The sequence below is a fragment of the Habropoda laboriosa genome, unplaced genomic scaffold (assembly GCF_001263275.1).
Source record: "Habropoda laboriosa isolate 0110345459 unplaced genomic scaffold, ASM126327v1 scaffold83, whole genome shotgun sequence".
NCBI classification, from domain to species: Eukaryota; Metazoa; Arthropoda; class Insecta; order Hymenoptera; family Apidae; genus Habropoda; species Habropoda laboriosa.
Window position 1 is genome coordinate 99,089 of NW_017100179.1, and position 22,671 is coordinate 121,759.

At 42.0% G+C, this 22,671-nt stretch overlaps 1 protein-coding gene across 1 annotated transcript in view; it reads right to left on the reverse strand.

The window, feature by feature from the left end:
• The window catches only part of LOC108579000 (dipeptidase 1), a 97,966-nt gene that overhangs the window by 25,699 nt on the left and 49,596 nt on the right, over positions 1-22,671 (reverse strand). Inside the window, exons 6-7 of the mRNA XM_017942425.1 lie at positions 7,148-7,324; positions 6,733-6,817 (exon numbers count right to left, since the gene is read on the reverse strand). Of these exons, the coding sequence (XP_017797914.1) occupies positions 6,733-6,817; positions 7,148-7,324 (262 nt within the window). The remainder of the gene's footprint in view (positions 1-6,732; positions 6,818-7,147; positions 7,325-22,671) is intronic.

A 22,671-nucleotide genomic window follows, 5' to 3' on the forward strand; every position in this document is an offset into this window, starting at 1 on the left:
ACCTATTCATTTGCATACTCTGTAGTATGCAAACAGGGGAAGGGGCCGCATGAGGCCCGTGGGCCTGTAGTTCGTCAGTCATGATCTAGAAAATCAATCTGCCAACTGAATATTGACAATGAGTTGTATTACAAGGTTTAGACGACGTTCTTACAAGTTTTAATGATGACCTGACGAGTTCAATTTAGAGGTGTTGATTTATTACTCACGGTGTTTTCTCATTGGATGGAATAAGCAGTTCGTAGGTGGATATGAGAATGAACGATGGACGAGAGATTGGTTTTTAATTGGCAAAAGTCAAGCTGTGATGGAAGAAGTAAACACGTAGGTGGAGAAGATTAAGGATGGACAGTCATCGGGGTAAGATTGAGGGAAAGGATGACTCGAGATTCTGTACGTGGACGATTAACCCTCTGTAACCCACATTTTCTTCGTTCATGAGAAGAAAAATTACAGTTAATTACAATTTTATATATTAGTGGCAAAAGCAAAAATTAATAATTGTTATAAAAAAATTGGCTAGTAATAATGTAACAGTACATCGATATAGTACAATAGTATGACAATAAACAAATGAATTAAGACTTATAAAATATAAAAAATTGATTTACGGTTGCTGACCCTGTCAACTTGGAATACCGAGGTTACTATAATTTCTATTGCTTATTGAAAAAGTATCGATTTCTTAATCCGATCAATCCAATGTTACTCACATTCTATCACTGTATCCGATCTTTTTCCATTTTTCCTCTTCTTTCTATGAATATCATTATATCCGTCACAAGTTGGACGGTTTTAGTACACGACCGTGTACAGTGGGTATTTTGAAAATTGACCAACTGGAGGAAGACACCGGCGGTGGAACGAAAAAAAAATCTGTGACGAGAGCTACCGAATGAAATTCGTAGCTCCTGGGGGAGTGGTTGCTATTTCGCTTTAAGCTTTTCCCTTTTTTTCCCCCTTTTTTTTAACCATCACGCCGAGCCGCGATATTTGCCTCCTGCCGGGATGCATTTGGTATTCCCAGCGCTGCGGTACGCTCGAGGTGCGAAGGTTAACGCGGCCCCCGCACGAAACTGGTAATCCTCGGATCGGTATTTCACTTTGTGGCCGCGGGAAAATCGCAAACAAACCGGAAACGGGCGGGGTTCGCCGAGAGGAATTTCGAGGGCCGGAACGAGCACGAAATTTTTGTCGAACATCGTGTCACGGGATTAAGAGATTCGAATCACAACCGTGGAATCGTGAAACCAAATGGAATCATAAATCGTGTAGCTTTTCCTTTTTTTTCTGCTTTTTACAAGAGTAACCCTTTAATTAACGAACGCTGCACACGCGCTTCCAGTAAATTTGTATCGGTGTAAAGAACTTTTATTATCACAATTGTAAATCGAGAGAAAATCTACAAATTTGTGCAAAACTTCACCCCTTAACCAGCAACGTGTCAGACTCGTGGCAGAGATTTTGGTCAAGATGTGACCCAAATAGTGTAGGAATATTATTTAAGTGGTCTTTGTTTTTTGAGAGGAATATAGTTTTATTTCTGAACACCCTTCGTCTTTGACACTTTCTCTTACAATACTTTTTTCTCTCTTTTTTTAAAATTATTTTCTGCCTCAGTATGAGTTGCGCCTATTGGCTCAGGGTTATTACTACTATGACGTTTTGGATTAATTTGGATTAATTGCATAAGTAGCTATAGAGAAAAATTTTCAAAAAATCTCTAATGTACATCTTACGATCCTTTTTTCTCTCTCCGCTCTTGTCACGCGGCCACGCTCGATCACAGACTTCTACACGCATTCACACACTCTTGCTACGCGCCGATTTTCGGTCAAGACGTCGCTCTTATCACGCGTGCATTTTCATTCGGAAGAACTGTCACTCGGACCATACATTCTGATCTCACATCCTACAATAGGATAAACCCTATCTTTCGTTCCAATTTGCAACACTGAGAATTACTAAATGTAATTAATCCGTGACCAATTAACTTTCGTTACCTGATACAATACTAAGACAGTAAACAGCTGACGCTTAGATGCCTAATTAAAAGAGAAATCATAGATTAAGCGATTAACGACCATTTATCGATATCATTCTCTCTCTCCCAGAGCTGCACCGAGCGTCAAACGGTTAAACCGAAAATTCTCACCGCGTGAAGAACGAGCGCGATGTAATTTCTAACCGAGCACACGTACCTTTTATCAAAACCGTTTAACGCTCGAGGGCGTGGCGATAATTGGCAGGAAGGTCGCGAAATTCCAGCATCGTTTCAACGAATGAGAACGCCAACCATTCTACGCGCCGGCATCGGAAATGCGAAGAGCACGCGGGCGGGAAAACTGTATCGCCAGGGTGGAAAGTGAGGAGAGGATGCAGAGGAGGAAATGCTAAGTTCCGTGCCGTTCATGTTGAAATTCTAAAGTTACCTACGTTCCCGTCTCATGAATCACAAAGGGTTCGCGGATATGAAAGTGCAATTGCCCGTTTCCGGGCTCCAATGGAGTCGCGTTCGATGAGCACGACCCTTTCTTCTTCTCTCTTTCTTTCATCTCTCTGCCACGTCTTTCTCATTCTCGCGCCGCGTGGAACAGGCTGCTGCATAAATTCGCTTTTGCAACACGGGGTATGTATTTCATTTCTACGTAGGAAAGGCGAAGTTTATTCAAAGCGCGGGCCGTTTCTCGTCGGGATACCCGAAACAGTCCAGAGATCAGCCGGGTTTCCAGCGATTTTCGGTTCCCGCTTGTATCGATACGCGCGGGTCGCGTGTTCGATTTCTGCCACGGGGCGAACTAACCGATCCCTCCTCGTTCCAAATGAAAAGAAATAAAAGGTACTCTGTGTGTTGCTTTTAATCGAAGGAATGTATTTTCTATTGGTTTTTTACATTTTTTATTTTTTCTGGGCGGGAGGAGGTTCGCGGTTCAATCGCTCGGCAGTTTTCAAATTGTACCTCGTGTGGATTTTTATCGAAGGAAAAATGACGGTGTAAAATGGAGAAGCAGTCGGTGGAAGCAATATCGCGAGGTTGTGAATTGGAGCATTGGACGACGTTATTTGTGAAGTGATATTTAAAATTTCATTATGGACAGCAGATTTAGTTGATGGTTAAGGAGGACTCGTCAATGGACGAGTTTAAGAGCACGCTTTAAGAGCAAATTAGGTCATAGAAATTTATTCTGATTGCTAATAAAAGTAAAATAAAAAATTTCATTAAGCTTCCATCATATTTGTGTCATATTGGTAAAAATTTAGATTTACCTGCAGTTGTCAGTTTTTTAAATACACTGCAATGGAAGAACCAATTCCAAGTTGATATCGAACAACCCTGAGACTTTACCCTTTAACCCTCAAATTTTTCTCAACTTGACGTGCCAAAAATGATCAGCTTTATTTTTCTTTTTAAATTACACTTATTAGAGGATTAGTTGTGCACGTGTAAGACACTTGCATGAGCGTTAAGCTCCTCGTATTTGAAACTACTTTTTGGATTACGTAAATTAAAGCATTAACCCAAAATCGAATGCTATTCCTTCTCATTTTTCAATTACGACTGAATCTATCAATAAAAACTAAGTCACACTTTATTCAATCCTTATATTCTCGAATTTCTAATCGATTTCACGAACTCCCTATATTTCTTCCATTAACTATACCTCATCACCCAACCAATTTCCTTATCTCACTCTATCGTTTCCACCGACTATACCACAGCACCATAGACACTAAGTCACACTTCATTCAATCCTTATATTCTCGAATTTCTAATTGATTTCACGAACTCCCTATATTTCTTCCATCAACTATACCTCATCACCCAACCAATTTCCTTATCTCACTCTATAGTTTCCACCGACTATACCACAGCACCAGACACTAAGTCACACTTCATTCAATCCTTATCTTCTCAAATTTATAATCGATTTTACTAACTCCCTATATTTCTTCCATCAACTATACCTCATCACCCAACCAATTTCCTTATCTCACTCTATCGTTTCCACCGACTATACCACAGCACCAGACACTAAGTCACACTTCATTTAATCCTTATCTACTCAAATTTCTAATCGATTTCACTAACTCCCTATATTTCTTCCATCAACTATACCACATCACCTAACCAATTTTCCTATCTCACTCCATCGTTTCCACCGACTATACCACAGCACCAGACACTAAGTCACACTTCATTCAATCCGTATCTTCCCAAATTTCTAATCGATTTCACTAACTCCCTATATTTCTTCCATCAAGTATACCTCACTCCCTATATTTCTTCCATCAACTATACCTCATCACCCAACCAATTTTCCTATCTCACTCCATCGTTTCCACCGACTATACCACAGCACCAGACACTAAGTCACACTTCATTCAATCCTTATCTTCTCAAATTTCTAATCGATTTCACTAACTCCCTATATTTCTTCCATCAACTATACCTCATCACCCAACCAATTTCTTTATCTCACTCTATCGTTTCCACCGACTATACCACAGCACCATAGACACTAAGTCACACTTCATTCAATCCTTATCTTCCCAAATTTCTAATCGATTTCACTAACTCCCTATATTTCTTCCATCAACTATACCTCATCACCCAACCAATTTCTTTATCTCACTCTATCGTTTCCACCGACTATACCACAGCACCAGACACTAAGTCACACTTTATTCAATCCGTATCTTCCCAAATTTTTAACCGATTTCATGATTTCCCTATATTTCTTCCATTAACTATACCTCATCACCCAACCAATTTTCCTATCTCACTCCATCGTTTCCACCGACTATACCACAGCACCAGACACTAAGTCACACTTCATTTAATCCTTATCTACTCAAACTTCTAATCGATTTCACTAACTCCCTATATTTCTTCCATCAACTATACCTCATCACCCAACCAATTTCCTTATCTCACTCTATCGTTTCCACCGACTATACCACAGCACCATAGACACTCCTGCAATCAGGGAAATCTCCGAAAAAAAAAGAAAACTATCTACGAAAGGAGAAAAATTATCGATAACATAATTTCGACTTACTTTTCCTCTGGTATCACCTTTACGACCGTACTTGGTATAACTATCGGTTTTTCGCGTGGAAGGCCACCCCGGTAACGACACTTTTCCGCGGCATTAGTAAGATCCGAAGGTCGCGATGGGAATAAGTTGGGTGTATAAGAAAATTGGCGGTTGTCCCGAGAGCTCTTTAGCGGTCTTGCTAACTGTTAGATGGTAGGGTAGAGGAGAGAGAGAGAGAGAGAGAGAGAGAGAGAGAGAGAGAGAGAGAGAGAGAGAGTGGGTCGGAGTCTCCAGATGGTGGGTCTGTGAAAAGCGCGGCTTAGCCGAAGGAAACCATATTAACGTCGAGGGTGAGGGGGCAAAGTGGGATGGGAAAAAGAACAATTTCAACGCGATTCCACCGTCCCCTTCAATTAGCTTTTATCCTAGAATATGGAACGGCGATCGTGACGCCTGGCTAGAAGCTACTGCGTGGAATAAAGGCACCGCGGCGACCTTGATTGAGGCGGAAAAAAGGGAAAGAATTATCTCTCGCCGTGGAACTTTATCGGTTCGAACAAAAGCGAATTAACCCGGTGGATATGAGCGGAGAAACATAACGCCAAGCGTATCATTCTATATCTAACAATTAACCGTCAGACGCCTGGAGGGAATTCGACGGTGTATACAGGGTGTAACAGAAATAGCTGGTTAAACTTTGATATTCTTTTTAAGGATGAGAAAAGGTTGTATAAAGGTGGGATCCCGGGGAAATTCCTTCTTTTCCAGGTATTAATATTTGAAATAAGGAAGATCCAGTTTCTCTAAGCCAACGGTGAAACGAAATAAATGTACCCTTCGCAGGATATCTCTCGAAACGCCGAGCTTTCGTGCAGTTTCTCTTAGCTCGTGTGTGATCGAAGTATCTGCTTGTTCGATGATAGAATGAGTCATTCTGACAGATACTTCTTTAATTATCAAAAGTTTAAATGGTGACTGATTTACAAAAATTTGGAATCACCTTTCAGTTTTTATTAATACTGAAATTTTTATAGACTTGAAATTGCTATTGTTCGAATATATGATTGATTCGAACGATGAAAATTTCGTTGAAAAATTCCTAAAATTGCTCACTTTTCTTCTGCAAATGTAACTTGCAATGCACAGTGGTTCCAAACTTTTAGAGTACGTTGGCTTCAATTTTAGGACAACTTGCTCCACTACATTACTTACTCCTACCAGAAACAAATTATAAAGCTTGCAATTCTTCGTGTGACAGTTACATTCGTGTAAAATTTACAAATTAATTCTATGCCTTTTTTCACAAACTTGAATGTTGATTTACAAAAAAATCAAACACAATTTTATTGTTCAAAATGATCTCCATTATTTTGTACGACTTTATCCATTAACTGAATCACCGACGAATTCCCTCTCTAAAAAAGTATAGCGATTTTGAGTCGATAAAGTCTTGGAGATTTTTTAAAAAGAGGCATCGAATTAATTCGTGCACCTGATAATCAAAAACTGTTTATATCTTGGAAAAGAAGTTTCCAGACCTCTGTTCACCTAACCCTTTTCCACTCTTACCAAAAACAGAATACGGCACCACAATTTGACCACCTATTCCGGTCACACCGCGTGTGTAACGTGAACAGAAAGAATATATTCGTAAATTACGCTTGCCAAGTAGAAGATTTTATATTTCTCTTACCAGCTACGTCCTGCAGCGTCGATTTCTCGCCGCAGCTGATAAAATGGGGATAGAAGGACACCATAACTATACCATCGGTCTGCGCCTGTAACAGTAAAAATCGTGGAATAATTGTTCGGTTGTCTAGACAGTTCACGTTCGTTTACCACATTCACTGCCACGCCAAATTTCCATATTTTTCTCGGGGTACCAGAAGAAAATCTTCATTGTTCTACGCTTTATTATTATTTTTTAAAATTCCAAATAACGTCTAGTTATCTACGATATTAGAAATATTTAGTCGACGATATTCATTTCATTTGAACAATTCCAAAGATTCGAGGCCCTCCGGTCACAGGTGAGCAACGTGGCGGTGAACGTGTTACCTTCGAATCGACGAGATACATAGAATAGTAATCGATTGTCGTTCACTCACCAAGCGTCGCAGCGCATGGTCAGGCACGTTTCGCGAGGAATTGCAAAGGGCGTGAGCGCTGCTGTGGCTGAAAATCACCGGCGCCCTCGACGTCTTCATGGCGACCAGCATCGTGGGTACAGAGACGTGCGACAGATCCACCATCATCCCGAGTCGATTCATCTCGAGGACGATGCTCTGGAAACGTTCAGCCAGAAGGACGATTCATTTAACCGCACGATACTCGAGAACTCCGATGAATTTCCATTCGAACGCGAAGAGTGTCGATGGGCTCCCGAGAAATTAATTCCGCGAGGGTGAAATTATAATAGGTGACGTGAGGTGGTGAAAAAATATTCAGTATTCAGGTATTCTTTGTAGACTGTTGCATAATTGGGTAGTTGGTTATTTTTGCGGAGCTTGCGTTGTGGTGATGTTAGTGCAATTGTTTATTGCGTGGTGGATGTTGGGGTGTTTGTTTATGGTGATGTATGATGTCGGTGTGAATTGTGATTGGTCGAGTGCTGAGGGAGGTGTAAATAATGGAGGAATGTTTGGTTGTGGACAGAGAGTACAGGAATGTTGATGACAATAACAGTTTATTAATTAAGATAATTCAATATTAATGGTATATTGGTAATAACTAACACTTACACCTCGGTTCATATGGGACACCTACTAATTTGAGCTTTACATTAACATTGTTAAACACCGGCGTTGTTAAATCAAACGATTGTTTATAGATTACTTGCACCGAGTATAGTTCTTTAATGCTGAAATCTATTGAAAATTGTATGTACAAAGTTTGAAATTTTTTCGTTGATATACGCTCGTGGTTTCGCGATGATGGATTGAAATCATTTTTTAAAGTTTTTTTTAGAGTTTCTTCGTGGATTTCTTTCTAGGACCACTGCAAATGTGTCCATAGATCTTTTTGTCCGAATACTTCTGTCTAATTCATCCAACAATTTCTGGTGTTGAACTTCATTATAAATATTACAGTTTTTCTTGTATTAATTATAATAAAATATATACTTTAAATGTAATTGTTATCGAAATAAGAATTTGTGAAACGGTAAGGTGTCCCATGACTTATGGACGGAGGTGTAACTCTTAGCTCAGCTCAACTCTTGATACTCTATAATACGCGCTCTCTGATGCTCTCTCTCAATGACTCTTTCGCTCTATGAACGCTCTATCCGCGCGTCTCATGCACCCTGTTTTAATCTTTCGTTCACTCATTCTCTCTTTATGCTCTTTCACTCTTCGCGGACATTCTCAGAACTCATCCAGTAACGTCCATCCAAATTTAGTGGCCAAGAAATCTTCGTTCGCTGAATCCGCTCCAAACACTTATCATTCCCACCTCTATCGCTCGAATCTAAATATTCTTCGTTCACGCAGCTATCGTTTTTAATTAAACATTCATAGGAGATGTAACTCTTCATTCGCAGCTCTATTTTTCCAGTCCACAGACTCGTTACGATCATTCTTACAATAAGGATTCGGAAAATGTGTTAGAAAATTCTAGTGGAAGGAGAAGTACAGATGAAGGAGGTTTGGAAATTGGAGGAATGTAGGAAGAACCCGGAAAGGTGAGAAGAATGGCGAAGAGAATGACTCGGGATTCTTCTTCACCCTAGTTTTATGACAAGAAGGCAATTTCTTCGGATCTTGAAATTACAAATCGTAGAGAATTTGTGTAGGCTTTAAAATTAAAGCTGGAAAGGTGTTATTATGGTTTTAATGGTCGATCGAACATTAACTTTCGAGTATACTCTAGAAATCGAGGAAAAAATCGAGTGTCACCCAGCCGGGAATCGAACCCGCGACCTCTGATTGGCAAGCCGAGGCTTTGTCCACTACGCCAACAACTCCCTCTCTATTTTCCCTTAGAGGTTCCTTATTTGAGTACCAAGGCCCCGATCCTACAATACACTTTTTTCATCCCTTTCTTCTCTTTTTCTCTCCCGGTACTCTCTATGATAATTGTACCAGAGAGCTATTTTATTCCGAGTAAGTAGCTTCGAAGATATCCCCGGGACGTTGCATTAGAATCGATCAGGCCATTTCGCGGATTTACCGACTGCCTTCGGAATCGAGAAGGCTGGATTAACGCGGCTTAAGCTTCTCGACGACGATCCCGAGGGGAAATGGTTAGAAGAATGGAAGGATCGACAGTCTTATGGGATAATTCGGGTTTGTATCGTAGAGAGAAAGAGAGAGATTAGTTTGAAGAGTTTAAACGGATCTTTCGCATTCGATTGACCTCGGGAATGAAAATTCTCGCCAGACACGAACTCTCTTCTGCTTTGCAGCGTGCTCACGTGTGATCCGTGACACTTATTGCAACAGCCGTTCAATCCGATTGAAATTCACGACAGACGATCCCTTAGACACTTTGTTTGCAAGGAATTCCAATCCGTGGGGTTGCAGGAACACGAGATTCATAGTTTCATACCCGGCTGAGTTTGGCTACATACCCGGCTACTTTTCGTATTCCACGCGTGTCGCGGTTACGTCTATCCGTTTCCGACTCTGCCACCTTTCATTCTCTGATAATCGTGCGTAGAGGCGGTGGAGAACGGTCCTGGTATTCGAGGACAAAAAATTGTTCTGGAAGGAAGCGAGGGAAGTCAGTATTTCTCTAACAGATAAGAGATTTCCAATAGGTAACATCGAGGAAGCGAGTGTCGCGACAGGGGGGAAATATCCTGTCTGACGTCACACACTTTCTAGACGTATCTAGTTACAAAATAGGAAATTCGATTTTCATCGTTGACACTTGTCATTTTCACCGGAAGAAAAACAGACATCCACCGGTTGGCTCCTTTCGATCCGACACGCTGCGCTCTTGACGCGAACAATCGAGCTTTCCGTTGCAAGATGAACGTTCCGTGGGGATACGAGAGCGTGGAGGATCTGACGTATAGTCGGTGGAAGGAATAATTGTACGTCGAGGTTAGAGAAGTCGTAGTTCGTTTTCGTTGAAAATTGACCCTGAAGAAGTAAGTTGCTTCACGTCACAGCGTTGATGATTATAATTTGCAATGATTGAACGACGTGGACTTCGAATTTGGATTTCAACCGAGTGAAGCCTTTCGAATTTTCTGTATAGTGTAGTAGATTGTGTGAGGTTGCATTGAATCACACTCAGGAGCCAAAATGATTACCTCCTCTTTTTGATATTCTCCCAATTTTATTATAATAGCAAAGTCTAATACATGCTTGGTGCTTCATTTTTCATAAATAATACAAAATTTAATAAATTTTATTTGACAGAGTTAGCCACTTTGGTTTCTGAGTGGTGTTGGATTTATAGCCAGATAAATATAACAAAAATTAAATCTAAAGCCTTCCTAAGACGTATAGTTGGGGCCACGATATAGCGAGGTCGTAAATTAAACTCTCAAGAATCGGCACCGATTGATGTTGCGGCACTCAAGGCCGTGTGTTGCAGTCTGTTTGAGGGTTCCAACAATAAACGAATGGTAGCATATGATTTGGTACTTCAAGTAGAAAATGGTATTTCATTTACAAATGGAAAATATGTTAATATTAAAGCTACACAATCCTTTTGCATTTTCTATCTGCATCTTGTAACCGTACTTCCAAATGCGGCTTTTCCCAGAAGAAAAAAACCCTAAATTGTCCTAGCTGAACTCAATTTTCAGTAAATATATTAGAATCAGTTTGACTTTCGCTGGATAGAAGAATTCTTTGTACGGTCCTGACCATGGTTTCAAGTACTTATTATATTCTTTTTGTATGCGTTCCAAGAAATCCGTTTTAGCTTTACTACATCTGTTTAGTTTCAAATCTAAATGTTTATGATACGTGACAAAAGGCCCTTCGGTCCGAAGCGGTGTCGCAGGCAATTTTCGGGCGTTGCGTTGGAACGTCCTCAGTCCGTATACAGTGCTCTTGCTAGCAAGTAGAAAACCGTACCTTCCTTGTGTATAATAAAGATTACAGTTTGAAATAAGAAATATTAATTATTTAATAATCCATAAAACCCATAATCTAATAAGTGGTCCTCGAGGACAAGAGTATCGCCTCGGCAATGCAGGCCCGCGCCCCCACTTCCTGGGACTTTCCCAGGGAAAAGGGGCTACTTAAGGGTGCCCCGAAAAAGGCATGGGGCCTTTTGTCGTAGACTCGCGTCGCCCACACTTCAAAATTAGGTTAAGCGTTATCGAATTAAATAAATATATTTTTATTAAACAACTTGCTCGAGTAATTACTTTACACCACGTCACTTCCAAAAGTGGCTCAATTATTCAACAAAATATTAGAGTTCATTGTATAAATGAATTTGGTGAGTATACTGTGCAAAAAAGTGTCTTAGTCGTCTGTGCATAATGTTCCACAAACTTTGTATATTTTCTAATTAAGTTTTTGCTGAGTAGAAGTGTATTTTCATTAGTGTTTCTAAATACTGACTGTGAATTTGTCAATAAAAATTCTCTTACTGTTCGGTCGACGATAACCATACTTTTTAGGGTCCACCCTGGTCCTCTTTCGTTCAACCTAACGTGCACAGTGTCCGGAAGTGTGGACGTTGAAGCAAAGCGCTCGTAAAGTATAATAATTTGCTAACCCGTGACGACAAATCCATCAATTCAACTACCACTTGCTTTCCACGACCCGACATAAGTGTGCATGAAAATTACAGAAACGGTATTTCGCGTCCGTTGAAAATCAACCGTGAAACAATGCCGAGCGAACAATTCCTATTAAACGAAGACAGGACAGGTCCGCCCCGAAACAGAATTGTCTTTCGTGCATTTCACGAACATTCCCCCGGTTCGTCGTTCCAGTAGAGAAACCTCGTCGCATTAAACAGATTCGCTTTGCTAAATCAGCGCCATGATGGCCCGACTCTCTCAAGATTCTTGTTTATCACGTTTCTCCGTGGAAAGTTTGCTAAGCTCGTCCCCCTGTTCCCGTTGCTTTCCACACGGTGAAACGGCTCCAACGGCGGTGTCAGCCTCTTGTCATAACGAATGTGTTCTCTGGGCTACATTCGACGTCGACGTGATCGTTCGTTCCACCCTTCTAGACATGTTCGAGAGGAAATTAGCCGGCACAGAGACGAATTTATCGTTAACTGCAACGGCCATTATCACGAAATTAGCGAAGTTGCAGTATCTTTCGGTGAAGTGGTCGTCGTTAGACGACGGCGGAGAGTTATCCCATGAATCCCGAGGATTTCTCGTTACTATCTTTGGGCGGAACGCTTGCATCCGTTAAACGAGAATGCTTCATTAAAGTAACAACGCGATAAACTTCACTCTTTGGGATTGCTTTGCTCCATTCTCAGATTCCACGGCTTTGTGCACGCGTTCTGTTTTCCTCGACACGGTGAAAATTCCTTTTCTCTTCCCCGCGTTTCTTACGCATCGCGGGTTTTACGCTCCGACGTGAACATCCGTGTCGTGTCCGTGGGATGGAGGCAACGAGAGAATTTGTTAAAAGATGAATGTCAAGCAGAGAGAGAGAGAGGGAGGGACAGAGAGTGAGGAAGAGACACAGGGAGAGACAGAGAGTGAGGGAGAGACACAGGAAGAGACGGAGAGTGAGGGAGAGACACAGGGAGAGACGGAGAGTGAGGGAGAGACACAGGGAGAGACGGAGAGTGAGGGAGAGACACAGAGAGAGACAGAGAGTGAGGGAGAGACACAGGAAGAGACGGAGAGTGAGGGAGAGACACAGGGAGAGACGGAGAGTGAGGGAGAGACACAGGGAGAGACGGAGAGTGAGGGAGAGACGCAGGGAGAGACAGAGAGTAAGGGAGAGACACAGGGAGAGACGGAGAGTGAGGGAGAGACACAGAGAGAGACGGAAAGGGAGGAAACGAACTGTTACACCCTCAAATATTCTCTTTCTTAGTCCATCCAGAACTAGTCATCAACTTTCACCATTACTCACACTGGACTCTTCACCGTTCAACTCTACTCTCAAGTCTCCTACGCAGTCGTAACCCAAAGTTCATCTTCCTCAAACCCTTAAATAGCCTTATTTTTCCGTCCTCGATTCGTTTTCTGTACTTTTTCCTACGCAAAGTCGATCTTTAATTGCTTCGATTTAAATGTATTAAGGCTTCGCTTTACGATCCGGTCGACCATCTACGCTATTTTCGAGCGCCTCTTTCCTAAATCTATTTTTTAATTAACTTTCCAATTCACCCGAAGGTCGAGGCCCAGAAACTTCCAGACCCTGGAACTTCAACTAAATATACAACCTCTCTTAATCGAACCATTGAGAGTTATCCAGCGCCAGATTTTTAAATCAACGTCCCTAATACCTGCCCTCAGTTTCGAGAAATTCCAACAAAACCGTGCATCACAGAACGAAAGGAAATAACTGATTCTGCATATTTAACGACACAGGAAATATCATATACGCATCTACGAATTCCTTAATTGCGTGTCTCGTTTCATCACAATGTCACGAAGAATGTTGGAAAAAGGGAGAAAAGTTTCGCTACGTGTAGAGGTTCCATTAAAGGTTGCTTGCTCCCTGAAGAAGTTCTGGTGAATGGAAACGGGAAAGCGCTAAGCGTTTCGTATCAAGGAAACGTGGAGAGGGTGCACGTGCGGGTGACGCGCGATGAGCAGATATTCGCGTAGAAAACGACGGCTTGATAAAAGAGACGTTGAATCTCGTTTGCTCTGTACGTTGGATTTTACGTTGGTTAATTCACCGAACCATTTGTCAGTTTATACTCCGTGTCTGTTTAATTTCGCGTTCGATCCTTATTGTATGAAGATTCGAGCTTTCACGGGATACAAAGTCTCCCCTCTGTCCGGAGAATGACCGTTGGATTTTCTTTCTAATTTTTCACGAGGGACGACGATCTGGGAAAAATTGTCGAAAGGGTGGTGGTTGCGTGAAAAAGGTGTTTAAGGGATGAAAAATTGCCGGGAAAATGGGGGAGTTTCTCCGCGGGGGAAAGTTAGGCGAAGGTCGCTGATTTCGCCTTTCATGATACACTCAGCTGGGCGATTCATTTCTTACAGGGCATAAGTCAGACGCGGCAGTTATATATTTTTTTCCCCCGGCCATTGAAAGAATCCACCCTCGTGAATCTCGAGGTTAAGGTGCCGTAACACCGTGTTGTCCGACAGGATGATGAATAGGCTTCATTCTTCCGTTGGTTTCTCTTTGAAGGGTACTCGCGGGGTACTATCGCAGTTAGCTTTCGCCATCGGCTGTTGTTCCAGGAGAAACTCATTATCTCGTGATGAAAAAGAAAGTGATAAAAAGAACGGAGGAAAAGGATAAAAAATGAAATCTTAAGTTTCTCTACTTCGGGAATAACGTTCTTCTGTTAAGAGTTGTCCTCGAGTCTCCTGGCCAACGGGTGGCAGCCAGATACATAAAACAAAGCTATTGAGAGAACCAGAGAGCGCCAAAGAAAGAGAAAGAGCACCAAAGAAAGAGACAGAGAGTGTCAAAGAAAGAGAGAGAGAGAGAGAGAGAGAGCTAAAGACAGAGGGCCAAAGAGAGAAAGACCGCCAAAGAGAGAAAGAGCGCCAAAGAGAGGGAGAGAGCGCCAAAGAAAGAGAGAGAGCTAAAGACAGAGTGCCAAAGAGAGAAAGAGCGCCAAAGAGAGGGAGACAGCGCTAAAGAGGGAGAAAAAGGTAGCCAAAGAGGGAGAGAAAGAGCGCTAAAGAAGTAAGGAACACCAAAGAGAGAGAGAGAGTGCCAGAGAGAGAGACAGAGAGCTAAAGACGGAGAGACAAAGAGAGAAAGAGCGCCAAAGAGAGGGAGAGGGCGCCAAAGAGGGAGAGAAAGAGCGCCAAAGAAGGAGGGAGCGCCAGAGAGAGAGAGAGAGAGAGAGGCAGAGCGCCAAAGAAAGAGGCAGAGAGTGCCAAAGAAAGAAAGAGAGAGAGAGAGAGAGCTAAAGACAGAGGGCCAAAGAGAGAAAGAGCGCCAAAGAGAGGGAGAGAGCGCCAAAGAAAGAGAGAGAGCTAAAGACAGAGGGCCAAAGAGAGAAAGAGCGCCAAAGAAAGGGACAGAGAGCTAAAGAGGGAGAAAAATATAGCCAAAGAGGAAGAGAAAGAGCGCCAAAGAAGGAGGGAATGCCAAAGAGAGAGAGACAGAGCGCCAAAGAGAGAGAGAGAGCTAAGGACGGAGAGAGGAAAAGCTCCAAAGAAAGGGAGAGAGCACCAAAGAGGGAGAGAAAGAGAGCCAAAGAGGGAGAGACAGGGCGCCAAAGAGAGATAGAGAGGGAGTTAAAGAGAGGGAGTTAAAGAGAGAGAGAGCCAAAGGGAGAGAGATAGAGAGAGCCAAAGAGCGAGAGAGAGTTAAAGAAAGAAAGCCAAAAAGAGAAACAGAGAGCGCCAAAGGAAGAGAGCGCGCCAGAGAGAGGAACATTGAGCTAGACGGAGAGGGGGAATGATTTGCAGGCGCCGTTGCTCTTTACTCAGCCAGGACGAAACTACGAAGACTCGTAGTTTCGATCGGGGTGGCAAAGTCGCCTCGGCGCAAGGAGTTGTCCGGTGATCCCTATTCTTTCCAGACGGCGAAACTTCGCCTCTTGATACTTCTGTTTGTTACCGGGTGCCTGTGTTATCGTCGGCGAAGCAACTTCCCTCGCGGAGACTATCGATGCTTCGCCGCCGCCTATTTAGACGGGCAGCAACTTTCCGAAACAAGCTGCCAGCTGGCCTCAAAAGGGCGGCTGGTCATTCTGCGGAACGCTTTCCGTAAACTTATCGGTCAGATGCAGCAGAGTGTCGCGAACTTGGAGATGTTACCCCCTGTGCCACGCCGTACGATCCCGCCCTTTCGAATGTTCTCCGCTGCGGTGGCCTCCACCCTCGATCGATAAACGGTGTGGATATTCAGTGATTTAATCCACTTGCATTGACAATAGAGGGATTGTCTACCTTTGTTTCCTTCTGCACTACTGGACCGAGTATTTTACCGGTTCTCTATTCAGACCGATACGAAGAGTACAGGGGAAAAAGGACGAGTGGCCACTTAATGCTGTTTTGAGGAAAACGAAGTTTAAATATTGAAGTCCTTCTGACGATTGGCTATGGAGAAGAGAATTAATAGAGAGAAGGTAGACGGAAAGGAAAAGAAAGATGCGTTTAATTGTGGGTTTCTTTAGTCGATAAGGCTATCTTGAGGTGTCTTCCTACTGTGACGGCTGAGAAAGACTGAATTCTTCGGAAATTTAAAGCGAAGCAAGTGCTACACGTATCCTTTTGCAAATTTGTGCGTTTATTCTGTCATCTTTGAAGAACACAAAAATATTTTTTATAAGTGAAAATATCCATTTGTTGTAAAATAGGAGCACTGCGAAGAGAGCACCTTGAAAAGTATCCTCGTCGATGGCTGATATGATATCAGACGTACTTATCCAAAATACAAAATGCGAACGTATTCTTAATCTGTAGACGTGCGGCTGTCGTCTGAATTAGAATAATAAAAGAATATTGAGAAATAATGAAATTCGTGGGCATATTTTCGAGATGTTAAACTATACGAAAATGCCAAAAAGAAAAATTAAGTTTTTCAACACGTCGCAGCAGGAAGACCCCTTAAGAGACGGATTTCTAACTCAGGTTAGAAATTGTATTAGGTTAGGTAAGTACGTGTCGGAGGCGAAAAATATTTGAATGAAAATCCAAGGAAATTCTACAACGACGATACAATAGTCCTACCGAAACAAAAGATAGGAAAAATTGTGGAATGAGAAGGCGCTTACGTTTCGTTTTCTCAAATTTAATTTGAGAAAAATAATAATTCAAATAATAATTAATAAAAATCAGAATTCTCCAATTTTTTCTCCGATTTAAGTTATAAAATTCGATACGAACTTACGGGATACCCGATATATACCGGGTGTCCTAATTGTTTCTAATCAAACTTCGTGAGTAAGTTCAATAGGTACAACTGAAAGAAAAATGTCGTATAAACATAGGTCCTTTGAAGCTTCGTTAAAAAATAATTCCGTCAAATAGCACTAACTTGGAACCTTCGTTTCTCTTCTAAATGAAAAACAGAATTAAAATCACATCGCAGCCAAAAAAACGAACCTTAATCCTTCTCGTATTTGTTCTCCACCTTAATAATCGTGGATAAAAACTTGCCGGTACTAATATCGTCGTCCTTTGCCGTGCGATTTAATCGAGTCTTGGAAGTTTTCGTCGCAAACTTCCGCCCCATAGCGAAGTTTACATTTTCGACACTGCAACGCAACTTTTAACCAGATTTTTCTTTCGTTAGCTCGGATTAACGCCGTCCTCCTCGCTTAATATGCAAATGTCTCGCAGACAATGCCTCGCGGAAGCGAATTTCATTCGAACCGGTAGTGTTCTCGATATCCGGTAACTTTTTAATCGCGTTAAGTCACAGCTGAAATCTCCGAATGTGTTCTCAATTCGGGACACAGAGAAACACCAAACAGAGATAGAGAGAGAAGGCGAGCTTTAAGGAGATTCCCTCCGCGAAAGCCCCGTTTCTCGTGCATCGTGTACGCGTCGAAATGAAAATCGATTCACGGTTATGTTTGTCGAGAGAAGGGCGCCGCGAAATTGGAGCGAGAGAGATAGAGAGAGAGAGAGAGAAAGAGAGAGAGAGAGAGAGAGAGCGAGAGGAGGACGGTGTGGTGGCGAAGCGAAGAAGTTAATAAAGGGCCGGTGTTTGAAAGTTTGGCAGCGTTGATGAGATGGTCTATAGATTCTTGGAATTAAGATCGGGGCCAACGGGGGAATGATAATGCAGTTTTAAAGACTCTTCATATGGTGGAGTACGAATGCTTAACGTCAGGAAACTTGGTGAAATTAGAGGAGAGAATGTGGCTTGGATCGGGAGGGAAGGAAAGGGTGTTGGACTGTTGAAATATTAATAACGAGCCAAAGTTGTCTGTATATAGGGTGTTTCGAAACGTGTGGGTATAACTTCAGGGATGAATTCAGTACGGTAAAATAAGAAAAAAAGTTCGTATAAACGTGTACCCGATATGACCTTGTTTCCGAATTATAGCCCTTCCTCTATGATATCTGTTATTTAACCCTCACTCGTCCCTCGTGTCCCATTTTTCAGGTAAAAAATTGTATTAATCGGCTATTTGACCTGTTATTTAACCCTCACTCGTCCCTCGTGTCCCATTTTTCAGGTAAAAAATTGTATTATTCGGCTATTTGCAGAAAAAATTTTTCCTTTATTTTCTATATTTAATAAAAGAATTCACAAAATTAATTACTTATCTTTCCATTTCATTGATTTTTTACCATTGTGTCAAATTAACGCCGGGGGACCTATTAAGATGCGAAACTGACGGACGGATGAGGATTAACACGTTGGTCACCTGTGACCGGAGATTGTTTCCTCGATGGAGCCACGGTAGTGTGCCTCAAATGTTTAGAATAATTAAAAAAAAAAAATGAATATCGTCGACTAAAAATCTTGACCATCATAGCTAACTAGACATTATTTTGAATTTGAAAAAAAAAATATAATACTATGCTTAGAATAATGATAATTTTCTTCTGGCTCCCTGAGCAAAACATGGAAATCTGGTGCGGCAGTGAACGTGTTAATAATTTTCATAGAAATTGTTGAATCTTGCGGATTATAGCCATAAAAGTCATTTGTCACATTGGCCTCCGGGCCGAGGTGCCGAATCTCTCTTCGTCCGACCAGACACCCCTTGGACTACCATGCGCCGCGCGAACCGCATTGTTCGCGCCAGCGATGGGACTTTTTTGACCATAAAACGGTACCGCTTTCAGGGCTGACAATTTTGCATTAACAAATTCTGTCCCCCGAAAGCGGCTAACCTGGAAAAACCCACAGGCATCCCTTTTTCTCAAGGGATGCCGCCATTCATATAGGCCCCTGATTGGTGATTTTTCACACCACCTCGCTAGGTCAGTCGGAAAACATATAAAGAGCGAGCTCACCCTCGCAAGGCATTTATACCATCGATTCGCTAAACATTCGTACTCCATCAGTCGAGTGTAACCACAACAATAAAGATCTACAACGACAGTTCAACTTCTTCACACATATTGGAACAGGCTTCGCCGACCTGAAAAACGTCGAACGAGCCAACCGGTGAAAGAGGAGCACGAGAATTAAAGTCGTCGTGCTTGGCTGGTACAGAAATTGTTCAAAGTGGTCACCCTCGGCTAGAATTCAAGCTTCCAAACGTCGTATCGTAGATCTTCTCATTCATTCAAAAATATCAGTTGTTGCTTGAATTCGCCGACAACTCCCTCGAATACGATATCGCAGTTCCTCGACATTGTTTCCCACTGTGTTGTAAACCAAAGACTCTAGGTGCCCCCACAAATGAAAATCCAATGGATTTAGATCAGGCGATATTTATAAACAAGGTCGTATCGGGTATTTTTCTTATTTCACCGTACTGAATTCATCCCTCAAAATCATGCCCACGCGTTTTGAAACACCCTGTATATAAAATTCTCCGTGTACATTTTCCACCATTATTCTCGAACAGCTACGACGTCGTCGCAATTAATGTTTGGGCTTCGAATCGAGAAGAGGTTCCTCGATGGAAAGAAAAAAGCAAAGAAAATCTATCGAGTATTTTTTCCACGTACAGACTCGATTCCACCTTCGACGATATTACTCCATTGTTCAACCAACTCTGGAACATAATAAATCATGCTTTTCTTCTGTTCACCCTCCGCCACCCGTTTATTACAGCACCGCTCGATTCGGTCAAACATCCCACCGGATAGATAATTAATCACCGAACTAAACAATCAATCAACCTCTCGGAATATTCTAAGAAACTATCGTGTTCATCCCTCGAACGGATCGCGATAGCTAATATTTAGCGTGCGCGTGATAGTTCGCCCGATCGTTCAAACACTGTGTTCAGATGGAATTAAGGGAGTGTTCTGGTTTGGAACTTTAGAAAAATTGTAAGGGCTTTTAATCTTAACGATATTTCGTCAGGATAATGTCGAAAACTACTCGAAGGCTCCTCGTCCTTGTCAACTACGCGGTTCAATTCGTTCTAATACAATTCTTACGATTCTTACTCCGCAGTGCTCTTAACGCGTCCTTATATGCGGGTCTTGACGTCCCTCTCTTGCCTCCGGGAAACCCTGGCACAGGTTGGGGGTTTCTACGGAGCAAGGTCCTTACCTGATCCAGTCCTTAGCGCGTGGGGGAGTCAGAGTATTGGGAACGGGTTTCTCCGCAGATAGAGAGGTCTGCGGGTCATAAACTAACCCTAGTCCCTACATTCACTCTTGCAAAATTAATTTCTTTTTTTTGCATTTTCTTGAAGTATGAGTGTTCTAGAAGATGCGTGCAAAAGGATTTGTTCGAATTCGTGAAATTAAATTAGGTGTAAGCGTTTGAAGGATGCCGTAACGAAATGGATAGACGAATCTTTAAACGTGTTTTTCTCGAAAGCTCATTTTTCGAAGTGGTTTACGCGATATTAAAGTTCTAGTTTATCGATTGACTTGAAATTTGCAGAGAATCTTCAGCACACATTCCGGTACCGCGTGAACCAAAATTTTTACCATCCGTCCTTTTTTTTTTATTCTTTTAACACGCTAAAGTCGACGATCTAAATTCGAAATGTTGTCATTTTGTGAATAATCGATATTTTTATTTTATTTTCGTTCAGACTATAGACAGATCTATACCGATTCAGATTCTTTTTCATTTTTTTACTTTAGATCAGCAGAACAGTCAACACACTTTTTCTAAAGCGCACTCTATACAAGAAATTACAACTCGTGTAATTTTCATTGTTTCTACTTCAACAAAATGTATTACGTATCTTAAGTATCCGTAAACGTATGTGCAAAACCTGAACGCCAATAGTTTAACGGTTCCTTTGAAAAAAAATCCTAAAGATTGCTTGAAAGATCGCATTCAAAGCCAGAAAATACTCCCTTAACCCTTTGGCTGCCACGGGCCGGCGCGTCGGCTCCGTGTGTTTACATTCAGAATACCGCTCAGATAGAAAATTCAATTGAATCATTTTCGTTTATTCAGATTAAAAATTTGCTTTTAGTTCGAAAAGCAATATCGGTAACTAATACAAGAGATATTACTATAGAAAATAATTTTCCACGCGTAATTTATATGATCTAAATATAAAAGTTTGGAAGTGAAAATAATTACTCGCGAAGGTTGCTCAACAGAAATATATATTTATTTAAATCAGATAACGCTTAAACCATTTTTAATGTATAGGCGACACGATGCATCTAGGAAGAATGTCCACGACAAAAAGCCTCGTGCCTCTTTCGGGGCTCCCTTAAGTAAAGTCTGTTCAATTTAAGAGTAACCTCGCTCTCAGACCGATTTTCGTCCGTTCTGCGCATAGACAGAGAGCGTAGCAGAGGGTAAGACGGAGAAAAACGTAGGCGGTTAAGTGAAGGTTTGGACGTTCTAGTGGTTCTAGCCCCCGCCTTAGGCACTTCCCATGCGCGAAACGAGGTTACTCTTAAATTGAACGGACTGTAGCCCCTTTTTCCCTGGAAAAGTCCCAGGAAGTGGGGGCGCGGACCTACATTGCCAAGGCGATACTCTTGTCCTCGAGGACGAAGAAACCCAGAGATGTCTTCGCCTCGAGGGCCAAGAGTCGCCAGGCCTGGGCACGTAGGCCCCCCGTGGCGGTCGCCACAAAAGTTTACATTATTCATTATTAAACATTTTACTACACCACAATTGTATTCCATATCCTCTAAGTTCGGAAAGAACAAATCCTAAAACTTCCCTCCACAAAATTCACATTTCCTTCTTCATAAAGCAATTTACAGAAGCGTGCATATCGAATGCACAGTGTACGATACTCTACTCGTGAACGAGACTGGTTTCAGCTTCGTTCTCAGTTCGTATCGTTGCGCTCCCGATGTGTTAATCCCGGAAGGGCGAAATTCTAGTAGTTGGTGTGGTGATGGTGAATAATAGGTTCTCTCCTTCAGAATATTTTTGAACTCTGTTTATTTGTGGTGGTGCGTGGGTATATATTAGGTCGGTGTATGTTCTGATTGGTTGGACGTTGAAGGTGGTGGAAAAGAAGGTCTCGAAAAATGCGGAGGTGTGATTGGACATTAGGAAACTAGTGGAAGGAGAACGTGAAGGTGAAGGTGGTGGGCAAAAGTTTAAATAATTTAGAGAAAACCCGGAAAGGGGAAAGGGATAGGAAACATGACCAGGGAGCGACTTGAACTATTTTATGATAGGGAAGGAATTTGTTAGGGGCTAGGAAGACGGTTGAAAAGGACTGTTTATTAATTTATGATGTGTGACTGGCCGGTGGGCTGCGCGACCGGACACACAGATGGGCCTGGTAGTAAAAGTGTTAAACGAGCAGAGGAGTGTTTTGCTCTTCTCGAAACCACAGTTCGATTCCCTCTTTCTTTCTCTCTCTTTGTTTCGATCTACGGGAGTCGACGTGGCAATTAGCCGAAAGCATCGACCTGTGACTGAGTGTGCTTTTAGTGCTCGCTGGATCAACGATCCGTAGATGTTCGGTCATTTCTTTCCTCTCTTTCGTCCCTTTTCTTTCAGACCACACGCGCTCT